The sequence below is a fragment of the Echiichthys vipera genome (genome assembly GCF_963691815.1).
Source record: "Echiichthys vipera genome assembly, chromosome: 2".
In the NCBI taxonomy this organism is placed as follows: Eukaryota; Metazoa; Chordata; class Actinopteri; order Perciformes; family Trachinidae; genus Echiichthys; species Echiichthys vipera.
The window spans coordinates 5,657,620-5,680,306 of record NC_139827.1 but is presented as its reverse complement, the minus strand read 5'-3'; the positions used below and the strand labels follow the sequence as shown (position 1 = coordinate 5,680,306).

General features: G+C 42.8%; 2 protein-coding genes across 3 annotated transcripts in view; both read right to left on the bottom strand.

Annotated features, from left to right (window-relative positions):
• Positions 1 to 22,687, bottom strand: part of pla2g6 (phospholipase A2, group VI (cytosolic, calcium-independent)) — a 219,148-nt gene that overhangs the window by 105,116 nt on the left and 91,345 nt on the right. The window lies entirely within an intron of this gene.
• LOC310956831 (dnaJ homolog subfamily A member 3, mitochondrial-like) lies at positions 8,100 to 16,196 on the bottom strand (the record flags this gene model as incomplete). The annotated part of the gene is given in 13 exon segments (XM_083927203.1): positions 8,100 to 8,753; positions 9,755 to 9,897; positions 10,026 to 10,120; positions 12,104 to 12,219; positions 12,554 to 12,682; positions 12,770 to 12,834; positions 13,047 to 13,194; positions 13,358 to 13,510; positions 13,683 to 13,892; positions 14,010 to 14,093; positions 14,198 to 14,334; positions 15,945 to 16,175; positions 16,178 to 16,196. Coding segments are annotated over 12 exon segments (1,515 nt in total). The 3' UTR covers positions 8,100 to 8,753; positions 9,755 to 9,769.

Here is a 22,687-nt window from a genome sequence, read left to right as displayed (position 1 = left end):
TCCAACATAAGTTTAAAACCATAAAGCCTGAAAATGGAAATAGTCAGCACAGTTGAGTAATGGGAATTTGTAATAAAAATGCTCAAACTTGCTCCGACTGTTCATCATCATTATGTTTTGTATTTCAACTTAATTACAGGTATTAAACTCTGAATGTAACATACATTACATGTTATGAATGTACACACACAGCTGCTCTGGTGCGGTTCCAAATCATTTCCGCACATTTTGATTTTGGCTAAACCGAGTGTCTCCCAGAGGCTGTCTGCTTAAAGGGCCGCTGGTTTTTATAATGCTAATTATCCAACCACAGGAACCCGTGATTCACCCTGATACTTCTTCTTCTCTAACAGCGGGACTATAAATCAAACCAAAAACCTCAAAATGTATGTTTTTGCAGGCAGGCAAATTGGTAGCTGGGTTGAAGGCAAACAGGCTTCTCAGTCAGCGGTACAAATGTGAGGGAAATGTCTGAAAAACATTTCCAGGCGTGAGGTCATGCGTTTGGTTGCTATATGTCATTGTGTTGCTGTAGTTGGGTGAGAGCTGCAGGACCGAGGCCAAGCCAGAACATCAGCCGACGAGCTCGGGATTGATACGGAAAGAGCATATGGAAAACATCTGGCAATCTGATACCAAATCTGGGGTCAACCTTTTAATAGTTGGTGAGGCAGGGAACATCTCCTTGACCTCTTGAGATGTAAATATACATGCACAGTCGCTCACACACACACACACACACACACTGCTGTCGGCCCACATGCATGTGGCAGTGATCTGGAACCCTAATTAGCTGAGGTGGAAGGAAGGGGAGGGTGAAATTGGACCAGAGGTTCCTCTGATTGAGGGGAAATGGGAAACAGGCTGCAAAAAATGTTACCCTTTAGCCTCTCTCTCTCTCTCTATCACTCACAAACACACACACTCACGACACACACAGACTTCAGCTGAAGGATGGTTGCTGGATCAGAAATGAAATATCTCTCAGTTGGCCCACAGCTTGGTGCACATCCATCCACTGTGATTATGGCCTCCAGTCCCTGGATGCCAATATCCGTTGGTCCAAGAGAAATGTGAGTTTGGAGGCCGTGATTGCAGAATGAATCACTGGCTAATCTGATTTGGATTACTCACTCATGCATCGCTCTCTGTGCTGTGCAGCCTCAAAAGTGCTCGGATGACTCGTTTAATAAACCAGATCCTTAAAATCTTTTATAGAATTTAGGAGCTGACACTTTTATCTGCAGAAATCACATGTACAACAAATAAGGAGGTAGAGTTCAAACCTTAAAGAGGAGGTTCTCGAAGAGGACATGTCGGCCACAGGCAGGCCTTTTGGTTAGGACGAGTAGAGCCAGGTTTAAGCATCCGTCCTGCTGTGCGTCCTTAAGCGTTACAGAGATGCCTGCCAACACACTGATGTTGTTCTGCAGCCTGTAAAGTACAACGTCATCAGAACAGAGACAAGAACAGAACTATGTAAAGCACCAGAGTGCAAAGCCTACTGTGTAACTAAAAACCATCAAACCATCTGGCACTATGAAATAAAGTTGTCAGTATGTTACATTAGAGTTAAATGCCTATTGAGAGAAGGTTTCAATGACCCGAGCATAGAAGTTTGAAGCAATGACAGACTGAACTCCGGCCATGTTTAATAAGGCAACAGAAATAATACCTGCTGCTTGTTTAATTGAGCAGGACTGCCGTGTTGGCTCAGCACGGTTGCCAACGGAGAGGGTTCCAGCAAAAACGAAGCAGGGTCGAGAAGTTGAGCCAGGCTTTGTTTTTGCAGTGCAGTGTCATCCTGACAAGGCAACGCATCAGTCAATCCAGTCCACGCAAGCAGACTTTCCTGGTGGATCACTTTGTAACATGAACGCCGTGTTTCTGCTGTTTGATTTATGATTTTTTACAACGGCAGATTAAATGAATCCCTCGTCATAATATTATAAAGGTGTGTAGCAACAGAGTGCTGCAGGGGTGAGTCTGAAAACAGTCCCCTCGTCTTGAAGTCAATGAGTTCTTTGAATTTTCCTTTTCTATTAGATATTAAAGTTGTACATTAGAATTGAGATATGCTGTCTCTAGCGGCCTCTTTGGGAGGAAGATGTAACTGCAGGTGAGCCTGTTCTTTCAGTGCCCTTCATCTTGTCACATTTATGGTCTTCCAGTCCGTCCCCTGTATATTACCCTTTTGAATCCACATCCCCACACACCACATCCCCGTACTACATCCTGTCTCAGAAGTTGGAAGATCCCTATTTCAGATTACAAGTGAACGCAGCATAAACATTAATCATGATCTGGGCCGACAGACCAACCGCTGTCAGCAGCGTCACTAACATGGCGGCTTATTTACATCTAGACCGGAAATGTCGCCACAGACACGGATATTGGAATACTCCGCAAAAAGGCAACATGTGCTTTCATCAGTAAATCATATGATCAATTACCATTGTTTTAACTCACTCTTTGATGGACAGTGACTTCAAAGACAATTAAATAGATGAAAATCTTACGGAGTATATCTTTAAATAAGGTCTGTTGTTACGTTAACGTTTTCTTCTATGGTATAAAATATGTCAGAAGACCGCAAAGAGTCTAAAAATAACAAAAAAAAGAGGTAAAACCACCTAAAACCAAGTATGTGTCTTGCTCCTTTGTAGGAAAGCTGGGGGGGGCCTTTGCATGTCTGTGCCCAGGGGCCCTTTTTCTCATAATCCGCCCATGGCTATAGATGGTAGCTGAGAACCAAGTCAACGTTTATAGGAGCTCTCACGAAAAACCCTGCTGATTTTAGTTCTGTACATCCAGATAAAGATTCCTGTGTGCACAGTTTCCTGTTCCTGGGCGATGCACTTGTTAAAAGGATTATGCGCCATCCAGGTCTCAGCCCCTACGCCTCACTTCCTTCCAGAGACGAGGAGCTTTAGGCCCCAATCTACAAGTGTCCTCCTCAAGACCCAGAGAAGCCAGTGGGGACACGGACAAAGCCCAGGCTTAGTGCGCTCCTCATAAAACAAAACCCTGTTCCCGGTGGACAGGCCAGCAGCTCCAGTGGATAATCCTGATAAACCAGGTTTAGGATGGGTTTGCTTCCAGACATGGAGGCTACTAAATCTCACATTGTCAGCAGCTTTTAGACTTCCCTATATTCATCCGCACTAAGGCAGCTTCCTGTCACAAACAAGCAACTTAGGTGTCTCTTTTTTCAAGGCCTTCGACAATAACGTCTTCTTTGATTTCAGTCAATCAGGCTTTTCGTCCACACACACACACACACACACACACACAGACGCCATTCTAGAGCTCAAATTATAATTATCCATCAGCCTGCGACAGTAACACAAGAGCGCCCTACAACTCCAATTACCTCCCACACTCAGCTTCTAACCTTTTTGTGCTGCCCCGTGAGAAGATGCGAGGCTGTTTGCACTGTAACGCTGAAGTCTATTATCACTCCCCATGATGCCTTCTTACTTTTCCCAGTTACTCCCAGCAACCAGCCGTCACTCACACATGATTGGCAGGCGAGAGCCTTTATCCGTTTGTATAGCTGAGGGTCTACATGGGTTCTGCAAGGTGAAATAAAGTCTTAAGTCGGTGGTTCTGTCCAACATTTAATTGGCTTTTATTGACTCTGGTAAAGTCCGGGGACAAAATCTGTCACTTCATCGTGTTGTAAAGGTTTTTTGTCGTCCGTCTGTTCCCATTCAACATTTAACATGATGTATAGCTCCGCATTTGAATACAGAGCTGTGTAACGCTACAGCTTCTGTTGTTGAGGTTGTTTTTAGTTTGGTGTCAGTCTTTGTTTTGGGATTTCGTCAACCAAGGACACGTCAAAAGCCATTTGTACCCTCAGAGGAAGTGAAACTGAAAAGATTAAAACCCATTGAACTGTGTGACAGGGTTACCACACGGCTACACCGTAACTGAGAAAGAGAATTAAATACTGTAATGTTGCAACATAAAGTAAGATTTTAAAGTCAATGCCATACATACAAAAGGCTCAAGGACTCAGCACAGCACATCCTTGGTGTAACTATAAACTATGAGCAATCCTGAAAGCATGGACCCCATTTTTTAAACTATGTAAATAATAATTATAACAATAAATCAAAGAGATGTTGAGATTAGAGAAAATGTACCCCAGTTGTCTCATTATAGACGTAGGAAAACTCTTTTGGTGTTGTAAATCATGACTGTCACACTGCACTCAAAGTAGGCTGCACACTGCCTGTTCAGTTCTGTAATGGAGGCCTGAGGCTAAGTTAGCACAGTGAACACATGGAGCTGTCAGCATTACACTCATCATTTACAGCGTTAGCTCAACATGCATCCGTCACACACATCTTCAGTTCAATCATTACAAGATTCAATGCAAAGATAAATGTATTCATTAGACTCAAATGTGAAATGTTTGCTAGCATTAGCTCCATGTTACCTGCTGGTCATTGGTCCAAACGGCTAAACAGGAAGTGAGAGGATCCAATGGGCTCTATAGACAGAGGGAGGTTTTTTTATTGTTTCAGGGAAAAGTCTTTATAAAGTAAACAACTTAAAGTGTTAATGTTGATATGTGAGGACAATACAAATAATGATTGTACAGTGTTTGTGTCTTTCTGTTTGTCTTTATCGACTGCACACTAACTTTGGATTGTCCGGTAGAAGGAGCATCCTGTGTGAAAGGTACAGACAGAAGCTCCTGGGGTCAGTTGTTTTTTTGTATATCAGCGAATTCTCATCAACAGGTTCATAAGATATTTTACGAAATATGAAGGAGACTGATTCGTAGAATATCTTACTAAATATGACCTTCTATTTAACGCCATGAAATGCCACAGGAAGTGGATCTCAACGGTTACATTTAGGCAACAAAAGGTGACAGTTAGGGTCAGGAATCAAAACGACTCGGCTAGGATTAGGAAACATCAGTTCCTCAGGTGAAAGTCTCGGTTTGCGGATTAGAAGAAGAAGAAGAAGAAGAGAAGAAGAATTACTTTATTAATCCCGCAACGGGGAAATTAAATTTTTTTCACTCCATCATTTTTAATAATGTTACACACACAGGCCTTAAATACACACACATGCACAGACAGGACCTACAGTATATACATGCAATTAAGGAGAGATGTCAGAGCGAGGGGGCTGCCAGTGACCAGCGCCCCGAGCAGTTGGGAGTTCAGTGCCTTGCTCAACAGCACCTCGGCAGTGCCCAGGAGATGAACTGGCACCTCTCCGGCCAGAGAGCAGCGCATTACTTTTCAATTCAATTCAATTCAATTCAAATTCAATTCAAAAAACTTTATTTGTCCTCAGGGGGCAATTCAGGGCACACAGAGCAGCAAATAACGTCAGTGCAACTATACAAAAACATTTTAACCTATAAACAAAATGAAGTGTAAAAGAAGAATAAGTGTCAGGATGTTAGTGTGTTAGTACAGGTTAGATACAGAGAACATCATCGGCGTGAGATGTAGAAAGACATGCGTGTATCAGATGTAAGCAGACATGTGAACGGGTGTATATGATGTAAACAATGTAAACATGCAGTAGACTGTTAAAACAGGTATGAACAGAACTGTAGTGCAGAAAAGATATAAATGGAAGTTTTGTAGTTTTATGTACAAACAGGGAAGGGTTATAATCGGTGTGTATATGTCGGTTTTCTTAAACGTGCTCACTAAAACCAGCCTGGACTGCTCTGATAGTCTGGTGTCTCCTACCCTGAAGAAGAGCTTTCATGTCAGAACGTTGGTAAAACATTATTAAATCTTCCCTCAGCACCTCTCAAATACCTCTGTTCCTCCTTGTTCTCATCATAAAACCAACATGTGTTTTATATCTATGAATAAAACTTACACCGGGTGAAGATTGCTCCTTACCTCCTCGTGTTCTCCCTCCATCTCCCAGCCAGTCCTTCACAATGACCTTCCCAGTTTCAAACTAAGCTAATGAAAATGAATAATGTCGATCGGAGCCTTAACCACAGAGCAAAAAGTGATGTAGTGCAGAATAGAGCTACAAACTGTGATGTTTTCTGGCTGTCCATAAAAAGGTCCCCATGCTGCAGTGTATAGTGATACTGGATGGATGCCATGTGTAATACAGCAAAAGTATGGCAACTATTTTTATTGTTTATTGTTGAAATAACTGTCTTTGGGCACGGGATGTCTATAAAAAAGACTGGTCACTTACATTAACCTCAACTGAGAGAGTCTTTAAAGTCACTATGTCGTCTATAATCGGACACATCTTCTGGCTGTGGAAACTTCATGTCCTCGTCTAGTCCCGGAGGTTAGACGTCACTTCTTTGAATTGGTCGAGGTTGAAAATGAAATGCATTTAATGGTCTTCTGTCCATTTGACCAGGATCTTGAAGTTAAGATCACGGCCCTGAAAATGCTGCAGAATAGCTGTTCTCCGTGACCCGCAGGTTTCAACATGTTGCACTGTATTAAAGTGGAAGTTTTGTACGTCTTCGTTCATTCATGCTGCATATAATACGATGTGCACTGTCGCCTCACAGCATGAGGGTTCCCGGTTGAAATCCTGGCTGGGGCCCCTTCTGTGTGGAGTTTGCTCCGGGTTCTCCGGTTTCCTCCCACAGTCCAAAGACATGAACGTGTTAGGTTCATTGATGACTCTAAAAATAGTTGTCTGTCTCTGTTCGTCTCTATGTGGTCTGTGATAGACTGACGTCCTGTCCAGGGTGGACACCCGCCTGTACCCTCCGGTACAGGAGGGTGTTTGGTGCTCAGTTCAGTGGTTTTACATACAGTCCATGACGTCTTATTGGGTACATTTCTGGTTTTGCACATGCATTTTTTATCAAAGCCAGAAACATAATAATCTGTAGGTACATTGATGCATCCAAGACAGCAAAGACTGCACCACCTTCCTTTACAATGTTCGACACAATATTTGCAACCATTGTCAGAAACATTTAGACAGAGCGCTTTTAGAAAAATATTTTTAGAAAACGTTTAACTCCCTAGATTAGAGACCCGCGTTCAACATGAGAGAAATATAAAGTGAGGTATTCATTCTGTCTCTGTAGTGAAGAGCTGCTGAGAGAATCCAGCTAACCTGTCCAGAGAAGTGCTTATCAGAGGGAAGTGGTGCGACATGTTCCTCCTATAAGACAGATAAACTCATCCTTGACTACAGAGAACAGTGAAGTGAAGTGAAGACATCCCTTTGTAGCATTTATAGAGCGCGTGTTAAAAAATAGAGAATATACCGTGAGGATGTATTTAACACACAGCCGCCAGCGTGTACTACATGTTACTGTGACGTCATAAAAGTCACAACTCTCCCCCCGGAGGCACCACAAGTCCTGTTTGTGAAGGCCACTTTGAGCGTGAACAGAGTTGGAAAACCCCGGTCTGAATGTTCCTGTTGACCCTCAGACCATGGACGGATTGTGAGACAAAGGGCCCCTGGGCACAGTCATGTAAGAGGCCCCCCACTCTGTCTACAGAGGAACAAGCATCCAAATTCAAAGGGTCTACATTTAGTCATTTTGTTTCTCTTTGTGTACATTGTGCCCTCATTTTTAGTTGTTTTGTCCATCTTTGTAACTGTTTTGAATGCACTTTTGGTCATTTTGCATCTATTTTTAGACATTTTATATTTCTATGTCATTGTTTTGTTTCTCTGTGGTCATTTTACATCTATGTTTAATCTTTTTGAGTGTCTTTGTGGTCGTTTTGTGTTTATTTTCAGTCGTTCAGCATCTCTTTGTGTTCGTTTTGCATCCCTATAGTCACTTTTTGTCTCTTTGTAGTCATTTTGTGTATAATTGTGGTCATTTAGCATCTCTGTGATCATTTTGTGGGTTTTTATTCAGCAACACTTTATAGGCCCCTGGGTTCAGTAATCCCTCCATGGCTCAGACTCTGCACAGGCTCAAAGTTGCAAAGTCTTGGAGCAGCACTGAAAAAGAGCACATCATGACTCACACCACCATCTACTGTTGCCTTTTGTATTACAACACAAAGCTTTATGTCTGTGATGCATTTCTTTTAAAGCATTTTATTAAATTACACAGTTTTGTTGCCACACACAAGTACAACAAATCACACTGAGCCCATTTGAGACAATTACAACTTATATTTCTCTACTTTTTCTTGCATTATTATAGAATATTCTCTCTGTATTTCACACAGCTGGATATTTATTGTGCTATAACATCCAGTGAGTCTCAGGATTGATAAAATTAAAACATTCTTTACCATTTTGAAAACCTTTATTAATCCTGTCAGCTCAAAGCAGTGTCCGAGCTCACCAACATGTCAGTGTAGTGGAAATTAATTTAAGTGTAGTGCAAGGTCATCCTCTCGTCTAATTCTTTTTAAAGCTGACCTTGAATTCTTGTTTGTCTCATCTCACTTGGTTTCATTTGGTAGTTTCTGTCTGGAGAGCACATGGTGACTCAACGAGCAGCGCAGGGACTCAACGAGTAAGCAGGGATGACAGTCGTGCCACAGTAGTCCTCTGTAGTTGCCATCCTGTTTCTCTTCAGCACCTGTCTGTCTGCGGTGACGGACCAGTGGGTGTGTGGGTGGACCTGGCGCCTACGTGGCCTGTTTGCCAACCGCAGCTTCAACAATGTGTGACTGTGTCAACACAAATACCACTCAGCCTCTCTCGTCCTCCGCCTCCCTACTCAATCCCCCAAAGCAGGAGGAGACAGCATGGAGGCCCAATCAGTGGCTTGTCTTTTCGTCCTTACTGTGGTTTTCTACCTGGAGAGAGAAGAAAGCGCGTTCAAGTTTGACATTTAACTGGAGCGGTTTCTCAGAGAGGGACAGGGCTGTAGCCAGGATTTTAAAAATACTGAGATCAAGTGTCCAAAGTCTCCCTCCTGCTCTGAGATATGTATTCATTATAAATCAGTTCAACTCAGGGCGCACTCACACTGTCTGTCCGTACCGTGCCCCGGGCTTTAGGGTACTTGTCCCCTCCCGCCCGTTTGTACTCACACTACCTGGGCCTCACACTACCTCCCTCTTGCTGCCTTTACGTCATCAGGGCGTAACACGCATTGATCGACATCATGGCGATGCGTGGCTTTGTTTACAAATCTTTCCATAGACCTCAGAGTTTTTGTGCGTCTTGTCGAATGTTTTTGAATATTTCCATCGACCAAATCTGCAGTAAACACTCCACCTCCGCATCACACCAACGTGAACCTTTCACCGTCATTGTTTTAAATGTCCGCGCAGTCTTTCTTTTTTTTTTTATGTCCGAACAGGCGCACATAAAATGACGTCAGAGCCGCCGTAGGCATCGTCCTCGTGCTCGTACACTAGGCGTGGTGCGGTTGCACTCACATTGGTCAAACGAACTACACTTTACCCGTAAAACCCGTTTGGGCACGGTACGGATGGACAGTGTGAGTGCGCCCTAAATGCTGTGTCAAAGCGTTTTTATAATATAGGATAATTATTTTGGTGGAGAAACACCAAATCCTGTTATTTAAAGGTGTGTTTCTGGCCCCACAGTCGAATTTAAGGATTTTAAATTTAAAAAACATTAAACCCAAATTTCCTGAAACATTATCAAAGAGTGAGCTTAATGTCTTTAGTGGTAGCTGCAGAGCTCTGTGAGAACTTTATAAATGTGTGTTTCTCAATAAACTGACTTGACTTAAGCTGTAGCTACAGAAATGGTCCACTGGATTAGCTGTATAATATTTCTTTTCTCAGTGTGTTGGGGAAGAAGTGAGAGGTTTTGAAGCTCCCACCTGCAGCTGTGGGTGTCAGCTAAATATTTTCTTTAGGTTTGAAAAGAAGCCCCCCTCTTCTTCCTTCTGCTGCTGCTGCTTGTCCTGTCTCTCCTCTGAGCTGGTCGACTTCGCACCTGAATCTGAGGTGCCGCTGCCCCCTCCTGGACACAAACACACACCGCATCAGCTCAACTACTGACGCCGCAGACACGGACCGACTATCTGAGTCTCTCTGCAGAGACTGGACTAGAGTGATGTTTTCACTGAATGGCTGAACTCTGACACTGACCCGTAGGAGGCACGACCCCATTGACCGTCCCCTGAACATCTGTCTCGTCTTCAGCGTAACTCAGCAACAGGGAGCGCTGCCTGCGAGTCAGCTTCCTGCAGGAACAAGAGACGGAAAGATGAGTTAATGCGTGGACTTAATTGTCTGTAATTGCAACCATTTCAAAGCGTGAAAAACTGATTTATTGTCAGGTAAGTTTTCACACATAGGTAGGAGGAAAATATATGATTGATACATTTAAGATTACAATAAAAATATATATGTTTTTAATTAAAAAGTGAAAAGAGCTGTGCAGTGTTTAAAACGAACAGAACTGGAAAAGAAAGAGTGAGATGACGACAATGTGAAGACACATCTAAGATACATTTAGGACTGCGACATTACATAACAGAGCCAGACTGATACATCGATGTTGGCGGTGCATATAGAATAGAATAGAAATACTTTATTGATCCCAAGCTGGGAAATGGCAGTGTAACAGCAGCATTACACACAGACTCATCAAAGCAGTAATATAAAAATACAATATAAAAGACACCTAAAAATAAAAAAGTATAAATAAGCGGATTAATTGTAGTGCAAATGTAAACATATAATAATCTAAGGTGCAGTGGACAGATTATGAGAAAAAACACAAGGTGCTTCTGTTGTATTGTCATGAAAAGTTGAACTGTTATTGTACAGTGTGATGACATGTGGCATCACACTGTACAATAACAGTGTGATGACATGTGGCATCACACTGTTATTGTACAGTGTGATGCATGTGGCATCAAAGAGTTCCTGTATCTGCTCCTTCGACAGCGGAGTGTGAGAAGGTGCTCCGCTGTCTGACCACATTGTAATGGAGAGGGTGCTGATCATTGTCTATGATGGCTAACGGAAGAGGAAAGCAGGAAGCTCAGGCTGCCTTATGTGAACTCTATTATTAGTCATATATAAGATTTGTCTACGGAGTAATGTAACTTTATTTATCTACAGTAGGTTTACCTTCGTAGTGGACACTCTTTTACTTTTACTCCCAACATTTCCCAGCAAGATTGATCAAGCATCGATTACATTGCATGTTTTCAGATGCTGAGACGTGGTAGAGCAGGTGCCCCATATATACGGAGACTAAACGTCCTTGCCAAAGTGACCCAGGTTCGGTTCTGACGTGTGGCCCTTTGCGCCAAGCCCCCCCGTCTAGTATAGTCCTCCAACTGTACTATCAAATCAAGGCATAAAAAGCCAAAAAATAATCTTTTTGAATTGTGATACATTCCTTTATTTGTGATCTCCCATCATCCGTGAACAGTACAGGGCTTTGTGATGTGATGATCACCACTACTCTAGTCCATCAATACCATCAAAACTTGTAAATATAATTATCGTAGTTTTTATGGTAAACCAAGAGGGCTAAGTAAATGTTGTTACCCTTTAGCGAGGCTGTTTCTACAGGAGCGTGTTTGGTGCTCAGTTCAGTGGTTTTACATACAGTCCATGATGTCTTATTGGGTACACTTCTCTAACGGTGTGTTCAGCGTTCTCCTCTCCACCACAGACTCAAACTACTCCAGCCCGAGACCAAGTACGGAGCCTTTATGGGCGGATTTGTTTTGTGATATGCAGAATACAACGCTTTGGGTGATTTAGAAATGTTGCCCTATAGCTCTGTACTCTCAAACCTACGTGTTATTAAAATTGACTGATAATGAACATGTTTATCAAGCTTTCTATTTTCTCAGTGTCTATTTCCAGAATTGGACAATGTAATACACTACCTGTATAATGGATAATAACGTTAATAATGTAATATACTCTTTAACTAAAGTTATTTGTTGGAGATTCATTCCAGCTCAAAAAATCAGCCACCAGATCTGTCATCTGTGAATTGTCCCCTCTAAAATCTAGATGTCCTACAGATAAAGTCATACACATTTTGTAAATCCACAATGAATAAATCATAGTTATGATTTTGCTCATAATCACTTGGTAAATTGCAGTCATGATTTTCTTAACGCAATAACTGAAACCATTACAACTAGGCTCTCTGAGTAGCCTGACATTCATCTGCAGCAAATCCAAGTGGGTCTTACTTTGGCACTCTGATCTTGATGTGAATGTAGTGATCTCCGTAACTGTAGCTGTTCATCCTCCGAATGCCTTTCCCCTGCAGCCGGATCACCTGGTCCGCCTGGCAACTGGCGGGAATCTGAAAACACAAGACGGCTTTGAAACAGACGACAGGAATTTGCTCTGCGGAAACTATGAAAAGGTAAAAATGTTGGGAGACTAAGAAGTGTCGGAGATACATGCAGAAATAAAACATGTTAGTGCTAGTACTTCAAACTGCAGTTGAGTACAGTACTTGATTAAATGTACTTACTTATACCTCGTACATGCTGTCATTCAGGGATGACATGTAGTTTTAACTAAACAAATATCAGTTGGCAGTTGAGTAAAACAAACAGCCTCAAAAGCAGCATTCTACCTCTGATGGGGAGTGATGATGGACAGTATTGTGTCCAGCCATCCTTCGTACTCACCATCATACTGATGGTTTGATGGAGGCCCGGTGCTGTGGCTGTGCCCCCCAGGACGGCCTGAGCTACAGAGATCGGCACATCTGAGTGGATGTCGAAGCCGTGGCGCCTGAACACAGGGCTGCTCTGAACCTGCACGGAGACGTTTCAGATTTAACACATCAAACTCCGATTTGACGCTAAGATTCAATAACTCCTTAAAAAACAAACAATACTCACCCTGAAGGTAATGAGGATTTCTTTTGCCCCTACTACCATGCGCACAGTTTGTCCATTGTCCACTCCTGTGAGAACATGCCAAAGAAAATATTATTTTTGTCGAGATGTATTTGTCATTATGCATCATTTACTGTAGTGGGAACTACCACAGAAGCCCAATTTGCACCGCAGCGGGTGTCATCCCATCGCAAAACGGTCTCTAGTTCTTTTTGAAACAGATCCGTGAGTTCATCTGCGAGTTTGTCTGCGAGTTTGGAGATTGCAGGGTGAGACCTACCAGCAGGAACTGGCACAGTGACCGTCTGCCTCTTCTTGGTTTGTCCCAAACCTCGACACAGAGCGCATTTTGTGTTCATGATCGACCCCCTCCCACCACAGCGTCGACAGGAGGTGCGCATCATGAAGGGACCCGTGTTGACTGACTCCTGCAGGGGGACACGCACACGGTAATAAACAAACGGTGGTACAGTACGGGGAAATCCTGAGAGGTAACTATCATCAAAAATGACTGTAGAACCTGACTGAAGGGCTTGAAGATAGCTCCACAAGTGAAACTACTCTGTTGCCACCTGACGTTCTGCAACTCACCATGCCAGTGCCGTTGCAGTAGTGACAATGAGAGACTTTGGTGCCCGGCTCGTTGCCTTTGCCATCACACCTTGGACACGTGTCATCGATGTTCACACTCAGCTCCTTGTTTGCGCCCTTCGCTGCCTCTGAAAACGTGAGCTCCATCACAAACTGAGGGAAGAACAAAAAGAACTGATGAACTTCTTTAAAATTAAACCACCGATACTCACACCTCAATGACCTGTTAAACCTAATACACTTATGTTTAACTAATTCATTACTGAAACATCGATGAAGGTAAATAGCCAAATTAAAAAACCTACATATACAGATATGTTTTTACCTCTGGCCTTTGTTCAAACATGCTGTTGATATCTCCGAAGCCCCTTCCTCCAGTAAACTCTCCAAAGATCTTCCTGAAGAGCTCCTCAGGGTCGACGTGGGCCCCCCCAGCCCTGTAGTACTGCTGCTGGCTTGACCCCGCACTGCTCGGGTCAAAGCCTGCCGCTCCGTATGTGTCATACTGCTTCCTCTTGACCTCGTCGCTCAGCACCTTCACACAAAAACAACATCATTTGATGATACTGCTCATCGTAAATTACCAGTTCTCCTGCGCCTTTACATAACTGGAGGGATAATTAAATGATCTCTGACTCCTTTGGTTCTGTACCTCGTAGGCTTCAGCCAGCTTGGAAAACTTCTCTTTGGCCTCTGGGTCATCTGGGTTGGTGTCCGGGTGGTACTTCTTAGCCAACTAGAGAGAACCAAAAAGTAGGAGTAAGAGAAAGGCACTGAATAAGATACCATGCGTTTTAAGCCTCTTATTAATATACAAACAAACTTTGTATTGTGTACGACCTGGTAGTAAGACTTCTTGATGTCCTTCTGTGTCGCAGTGCGGGCGACACCCAAGACTTCATAGAAGTCCTGCTTATTTGCCAACCCGCTGCTGGTGTGGAAAGAGTGGCAGGCGATGCCATGGGGACATCTGGAGCCTGCAGAGAAAACGATCCAAAAAGGATTATTTAATCAGAAATAGGCCTGCTACTGTACAGGTATAATGAGGGTTAGGTTCTTTATTGTCCACAAGTTTTCACAAGTCTGTTTTCATGGCAGCATACACTAAAAAAGGCACAACATGTGGACATCATATACAGATAAAAAAACACCCTCTTCCCAAAAAACAACATAAAGATTCTTTTCGCACATATCCCCAGAACAACATATAGATTTATAGACAGCACTTGGTCATGATCTACATATTTTTTGTTTTGCGCTGGGATGGCTGAGGGGGAGGCTACACGGTGGTGTAGTGGATAGCACTGTCGCCTCACAGCAAGAAGGCCTTTCTGTGTGGAGTTTGCATGTTCTCCCCGTGTCTGAGTGGGTTTTCTCCAGGTACTCCGGTTTCCTCCCACAGTCCAAAGACATGCACGTGGGTTAATTGATGACTCTAAATTGCCCGTAGGTGTGAATGTCTGTTCGTCTCTATGTGCCCTGTGATAGACTGGCGTCCTGTCCAGGGTGTACCCCGCCTCACGCCCAATGTTAGCTGGGATCGGCTCCAGCACCCCCCGGGATAAGCGGCTGGAGATGAATGAATGAATGGCTGAGGGGACAAAACTTCTTTTAAGGACAGGCTTTCCTCCAGTCTAACATCCTATGTCTGCGGCCAGATGGGAGGAGAGTGAAGTGTGGGTTCAGGGGGTGTTGGTCGGGGCTGCTGACTATCACAGGTGCCAGGCGTACGATCGGGTTGAGGAGGTTGATTATCTTGGCTGCTGTGTGTGAGATTTGGAGGAGTCTGTTTCTGCTGGTGACAGTGAACAGGGTGAAGAAGCAGGGGGAACAGTACGCGAGGATGGGTTGGATGATGCTTTTGTAGAAGAGCAAGAGTAGGTGGGGGGCCACTGACAGTGATTTAAGTTTGCAGGTTTTTTTTGTGCAAAACCCGGGGAAAAAAAAAGGAATAAAGATGCTAGCTGTTAATCATAACAGTAAACCAACAGCAAGGGCCTGGAATGATTGCATTCAGCATATTTTAGGACATATGTTGTTTTGTGGATTAAGCTACCCAGCAGTAAATAAAGTAACTAAAACTTGCTCCACCTTTACCAGCTACAACATTAAAGTGATGCTTACACATGCATGCATGCATCAAATATTATTATTATCCAGTCTTAAAATAACACGTGTGATTATGAAACGGGTATCTTAATGTTGTTACTGTATGTAATGTAAGAATATTTCCATGCTAAAAAGTTGAACTTCAACCTCCATAAGAATTTGAATGCAGGACTTTTACTTGCAGAGTATTTTGATACTATGGTACTGTAGCTTGCAAGGTCAGTGTGACGCATGCTGATGTATTCATACTGTACTGTATGCTAGCATTACATCATACTTGCACCCATGCTAACTAGCTTTGTAGGGCTATGTTAGCCGTTAGCCTTTAGCTGTCTGTGTACTGTAAACGCTGCACACCACAAAGCATTTAAAACGGTGCTTTGCTGCCGTCAAACAAACTGTGGGTGTTTCAAACAGTGTCAGAGGACAGCTGATGTAAGAAACTCTTGCTATGCTAACAGTTAGCTAGCCGTCTCACCGGTCAGTCCTCTCAATGTCACGACATTTCCGTGTGTCCCGGAGCTCCGGATGAGCGCCGTCCCTCCCCGGTGTGTCTGAGATATCGTCGCTGCACAAACTCCCGCATGTCTGGCTGAGGCAGTCAGAAAACGACCGGTACGGTGTCCAGAAGAAGCTGATGCCGATAACAGGTGTGCAGTCAGCCGGGCAGCAGAGGACGCCATTTTCCGCGTCACTACCGGTGTCAGCGGGTCGGTGGAGGTTTGCGCATGCGCGGGTAGTTCACGGACCAGATCAAAAGTAGTAAACGGCAGTGTTCACTCGAGTAGTTTACTGACACTTACACAGTGGTGGAAATTAACTAAGTACATTTACTCAAGTACTCTGCATAAGTACAATTTTGAGGTACTTTATTTTAATAACACTATTTAAATCTACTTTATACTTCTACTCCACTACATTTTAGAGGAAATATTGTACTTTTACCCCACATTTATGTTTACTATACATTTATTTGACAACTTTATTTGACTTAGACTTAGACTTAGACAAACTTTATTGTCATTCACACACATTTTCATGTATACAAACGAAATTCCGTTGCAAGGCTCCAGAAACCACCAAAAAATATACAATATAAAAGGTAAATATAAAATATAAAAGGAGGCAAGATATAGACATATCTACAACAAATAAAATATAAAATAAAATATAAAATAAAATAAAATATAAAATAAAATAAAATATAATATAGCATCTAAGTTGACAGAGTTGACAGCTGTTTGAAGTGAGTATTAGCAGCAGAATATTAAGTATAAATAATAAATAAACAGTGAACGGTGTAGTGAACAGTGAATATAAACAGAGAGTAACAGAATTTACTTTACGGATTCAGATTATAATACAAAATAATATCAACAAAAAAAACAACTTATATTGTAATAAATTAAGCAGTTTCTATATACAGCAGTATCTAAAGTAAATACATTTAGCCCCACCTTTATCAGCTGCAACATTAAAGGGATTTTTACATAAACCTGTGAGTAATTATTTTCTTATATTCTGAAATTGACCATTCTGCGTTATGAGTACTTTTCTTTCTTTGCTTTACATTACACAGTACATTTTGATACTTTTACTTAAAGTGTCACTTTAAAATCTTAAAATCATCCCAGGGTCTTTTTGGGGGAAATACACTTATCAAATAAGCCATTGAGACAATTTGTTTTCACGTATAAACTGTTCACAGAGATATGTCCAGCTAACAGTCGCTAACAACTGAACGTGGCTAATACTGATTAGCTCGGGGCATGCATTAAAAAGGCTTTTTTAACCACCAATACTGCTCAAAATAACACCAGACCTCCTTCCTTTTGGATTGCATTTGGTAATCCACTTGAATGGATGTAACTATGAGAGGAGCTGGTACAGGGCCCAAAGGTTTGGTGTCATTTTGAGCAGAATTAGTGGTTAAAAAGGCCGTTTTAATGCGTTCACCGTGCTGCCCCGAGCTAACCAGCGTCACATTACATTACATTAATTACTGTCCGTTAATAGTTTTTACACCAAAAAAGAGTTCCTGGTGGCTTATTTAATGAGAGCATTTGCAGAAAAAGAACCTGGTATGAGGGACAACAGCAGAGTAAAAAGATCGAGGGTTAGAGGGGTTTTAAGGCGGCAGTCATGTTGAATGGATGTCATCAGGTCAGTGTGTGTGTGTGTGTGTGTGTGTGTGTGTGTGTGTGTGTGTGTGTGTGTGTGTGTGTGTGCCCTGATGAAAGAGAGGCTCACGCTCCCTTTCCCCTCCTTCTTCCCTGCCATCTCTCTCTCTCATTCTCCACCGTCTCCAAGGCGATCCGCAAACAGCTGAACTGTCTGAAAGAATGTCCTACTTTAACTCTTTTGCCAAGGTTATTAGAAATGATCTAAATACACACAGAACGTACTCTTTTGATTACCTTCATCCTCATGAAATGTGTAACTTAAATGCAAGTCTTAAAGACAGTGCAGTGCTGCTGTTATAAAGATAAAGACTCTGATGCACCATGGAGACAGAAGATGGCGTCACAGAGCTGCAAATGACAAACACTGCAGTTTATTACACTTGTGAACTCGTCAGTGAATTTATGGCTTGAGTTTGATAGATGCTTTTTGATCTGCTTTGATCTCCTGGCAAAGTAGCAGACAGACTCTCATCCAACAATCTGGAAACTGTGACCAGACCTTGGATTTTGTGGCCTAGGGTGAGGGTTTAAAGGTCAGTGAAAGGGCGGCGAGACAAGAATAATGTCCCCCTGCTTCAGTCAGGTGTCAAGACCAGGTCACACGTGTTTTGTAGAGCTTCATAATTAAAAGAGTCTTCATAAAATGATAGAATGTAACTTTTTCTTTCCACAAGTCAAACAGGAGTATTTCTCTCATATTTACTTTACAAAACAATGCAAATAGACGCCATCTATGGACGTGACAGGAGGACGTGAGAGACAAAAGCAGAGTAGAAAGATTAAGACTTTAAAGTGTAATTCAGGCGCAAAATCCTCCCATGGTCTTTTTCTGCTCTTATATACATCAGATAAGCCATCGAGACAGTTTTTTTTCTTGTATGAACATTTAACAGAGAAATCCAGGAGAGTTGCTAACAGCCAGACGTGGCTAACACTGATTAGCTCGAGGCAGTACAGTGAAGACATTCAATCGTCTTTTTTAACCACTAATTCTGCTCAAAATAACCCCAAACCTCTGCAGTAGCATGAGAAAAGTCCCTACACATAAAACAAAGCACCAACAATGTAGTTAATGAACCTGGAGCTTATTAAAAGAGTGTTTTAAAGACTTACCTACTGGCCCCAGTACCAGCTCCTCTCATAGCAAAGTCCATTCAAGTGGATTACCAAAGTCAATCCAAAAGGAAGGAGCCCATTGGTGCTTTGTTTTATGTGTAGGGACTCTTCCCATGCTACTGCAGAGGTTTGGTGTTATTTTGAGCAGTATTAGTGGTTAAAAAGCTGTATTGATGTCTTCACCGTACTGCCCCGAGCTAATCAGTGTTAGCCACGTCCGGTTCTTAGCGACTCCCCCAGATTTCTCTGTTAGTTAGTTCATTCACAAAAAAGAACTGTCTCGATTGCTTATTTGATGTAAGTGCCGCAAAGGACCATAGGATGATTTTGCGCCGGAATTACACTTTAATGTCTCATGTTATGTCAGGGTTTTTAAGGCGATGAACATGTTGAATGGATGTCAGTGTGTATGTGTGTGTGTGTGTGTGTGTGTGCGTGTGTGTGTGTGTTTGTGTGTGTGTGTGTGTGTGTGCCCTGACGAAAGAGAAGCTCACTCTCCCTTCTGTTTCCCCTCCTTCTTCCCTGCCATCTCTCTCTCTCTCTCTCATTCCCCGCCGTCTCCAAGGCGATCTGCAAAACAGCATCCCAGCTGTGTGTGTCTGTGTGGAATGTATTACCAGAGGACGCTGACATTTGCCACTCAGTAATGTAAATATCTGTGTGAGCGGCGATTCTTATCTCAGTAAAGATGCTCCGACTTCCAACATCTAAGCGGCAACACAGACTGGTTAATGCTCCGATACATGTGTGTGTGCATGTGACTGTCGACAGGACAAATATGCTGAATGATGGGTTTATGTTCACATACTTTTGGATATTTGAGTCATCACATGGGAGTGAATTGTTCCAACCCCATTGCTTCTTATCCTCTGGTCGTTCTTTGCTTTTTAATCTCTCCCGCTATGGAGATGGAGGGTCCGAGGTCAAGTCGTCTGATCAGTGGGAGGTGTGGCAGGGGTGTCAATCTTCCCTCAACTACTTACTATGCCCCCTACCCCTCCACCTCTACACACACACACACACACACACAAAATCCCACCGTGATGTCATAAAGTGCTAGGTTCAGAGCAGCAGTGCTCATTGCGAGCCAGTTGTTGTAATTATAGTGTTGAGGTTATGAACGATGCTAATAGATGTCCATATATCAGCCTCACTGTCAGGCACCAGCACGGCTGCTTCATACACTTCAGGCCAAAACACACACACGCTTCAGAGGAACGCAACACGGCTGACCCAGATTAATCCTGAGCAGCTCAAACAAACGCACAATTGTGAAAGAAAGTTTTGCCGCACGAGCCGCACGTGCCAAAGTATGATGTAGACTACGTTACAGTTATATTAGTTCGCTTCAAGAACCCTCAATTAACTTTTAGTAACCGTACTGTATAACCCAACACCTACAGTTTATCACACGTGTTTGTTTCTCATTCTCTGAGCTAAGGTAATTTGTGTAACTGATAAAATGAATGAATGAACTATGCGGTTCCCACGCTGCATTACGGCACATGTCACAATTGACACTGTAGGTTCTCTTCATGTTTCAGGGTTTTAAATGAACAAATATCCATTGTTGGTTAACTTCTATACATTTCCCAGTTTCCCAGTCTAAGAGTTGTATTTGTCTCTGAGGGAGCTTTATCAAGTCTGAGAAAATAACCCAGATGATGTCCTCTCAGGCTTGGATATTACAACTTTAAGCCTATTTTCAGACAAAGCCTGTTACAACTCTGGCATTTGACCAAGCGAAGATACCTAAAGATGCTAAGACGTGAGTTTGGATCCAGTGTTTTTGGAGCTTGACCAATATAAGGGAATAATAATCAGTATATTTCAGCCCCTTACTGTATTTCAAAACATTTTTTTTAAATCTATCTTTGAGTCCTCCAATTTTATATCTTAATTTCCTGGAGTAGTTTCACCTGCCAATGGATTAAGTTGGGTGTCGGCCATTGGTAAGATCAGGGTTTGAGTTACTAGGGAGCAGTGGCAGCTGAACTTCCATAAGGAAGGGTCTGAGCTCCCAAGAAAGCTGTAAAACCATACATCTGTGGGGGTCGACAACCATTATGTTAATCACAAATCATGCATAAAGCAATACTGCTGGCCTCAGCCCTTTAGATGTGGGAACAGCCCATCTGATGAGGGCTACACAGTCCCAAAACTGTCAATAGTATACCTACTGTATACGGCAGGTGCAGTGGTACAGACCTTAAAGTGGATCCACCCCCCCCCCCCCCATCCTGACCACTTCCTGTCTATTTTGCTGTAACCTATCCAAGAAAGGCAATATGCCAAAAACAATAAATCTTAAAAATAACATATTGTAAAGTACATTATTCTGCATATTGTGTTTTTAAAGAAACATATTTGGCCTGTTACGTTGTGAAAAGGTGTCATGACCTTGATTCACTATCTTCTGCAGAAGTGGATATGAATACCTGTGACAGTTGCGTGTTTAATATCAGATTGTAATAGATTTATTCCTATTTTATTGTGATTTTAAATGTCATTCTAGTGCATACCTTTCCCTTTGAATTGCCTCTATGTGTGCAAGGTGTTATGCAAATAAACAGCAACTGGTGACGTCTGCCCGGGGATTAAAAAACGAAGAGAACACACGAAGAGATCAAGAACATAATCGATTAGCGCTCTAACCACTACTTGTGGTTTGTGTGTGTGTGTCCAGATTGACACGACAAAACGATGACGCACGCCCAGAGCAGATTGAATACATCCCATTCATCTTTCAGAAACACACAGCTGCTGATATCGCCGGAGGGCAGGGCGACGAGGGCGTGCATCAACAGCGAGAGAGGACGGGCAGAAGTCAAACCATGTCCAGCAAGACACTCCAAACTCCCCTCTGTTATGGAGATGATGCGGCTGTTATGGTTACAGACCGCGCTACTGGATTACTGAATGCTCTCACAGTATCGCTCTATCTGTGTGTGTGTGTGTGTGTGTGTGTGTGTGTGTGTGTGTGTGTGTGTGTGTGTGTGTGTGTGTGTGTGTGTGTGTGTAATAAAAATGACGTCTATCAAAAGCAGTGATGCAGAGCAAACCACTGATTTTGAAGTCAGAGTGGATCTTTAAGAAAGAAAAGGCCTTTGCGGTTTGTCACTGTTCAAATCTCCGCGTATCCATTCATGATTATGTTTTCCAGTCATTGCAGCACAGTTCTCCTTCTGTTCACTTTCTCCTTGTTAAAACTTTTTGCACGGTAACATTCAGCCTCTTGCCCCATGCTCTGTTTCTGTCTTTCCACTGCATTTTATAGTTCCTCCAGCACTTTACACAGCTGTAGGAATATTCTTACACACAGTGCGTTATTCAAACCAATGTTGTTTGATACTGAACAGATTTAAAGTGGTGTCTCACATCTTTAATGACCACACTATGTGCATTTCATGTACTTAACTGACATGTTAAATGTTAACTGTTGGATGAGGCATTGTATCCTCCCACTGCACGTAGGTGGTCTCCTCCTGTTATTAGATAACTCATTCCCTAATATGAGTCTAGAGTCCCTGTGGGAATACTTGGATTACACTGCCCTGTTCCAGCCCTCTGTCTTTCCCTTAATCACATCATTTTCATCCGGCTGCCTAAGCCAAGCATTTAATGCCAATCAACCAGCGATGACCTCATGTGTTGAATCATAACATCAGATTGCAGGACTTGTGGAACCCAAGCATGTGAAAGCCAACACGCTGTGAAAAATTGGGGTTTATGGCTCAGGGGCTGGTGTTCTCTTAGTGTGGTTGCTATGAATGACGGAGCGGCTCCAATTGTGGAACAACAGTGGACGCTGGCATTGTTCGCCGTGCCCTGGCCCAGGGTTCGTGCGAGTTAGCGATGGCTGTCATCCCTGTTGTCCGTAAAGGGTTTAAAGGTTGCAGGACGGTGGCTGTTGTGGATGTTT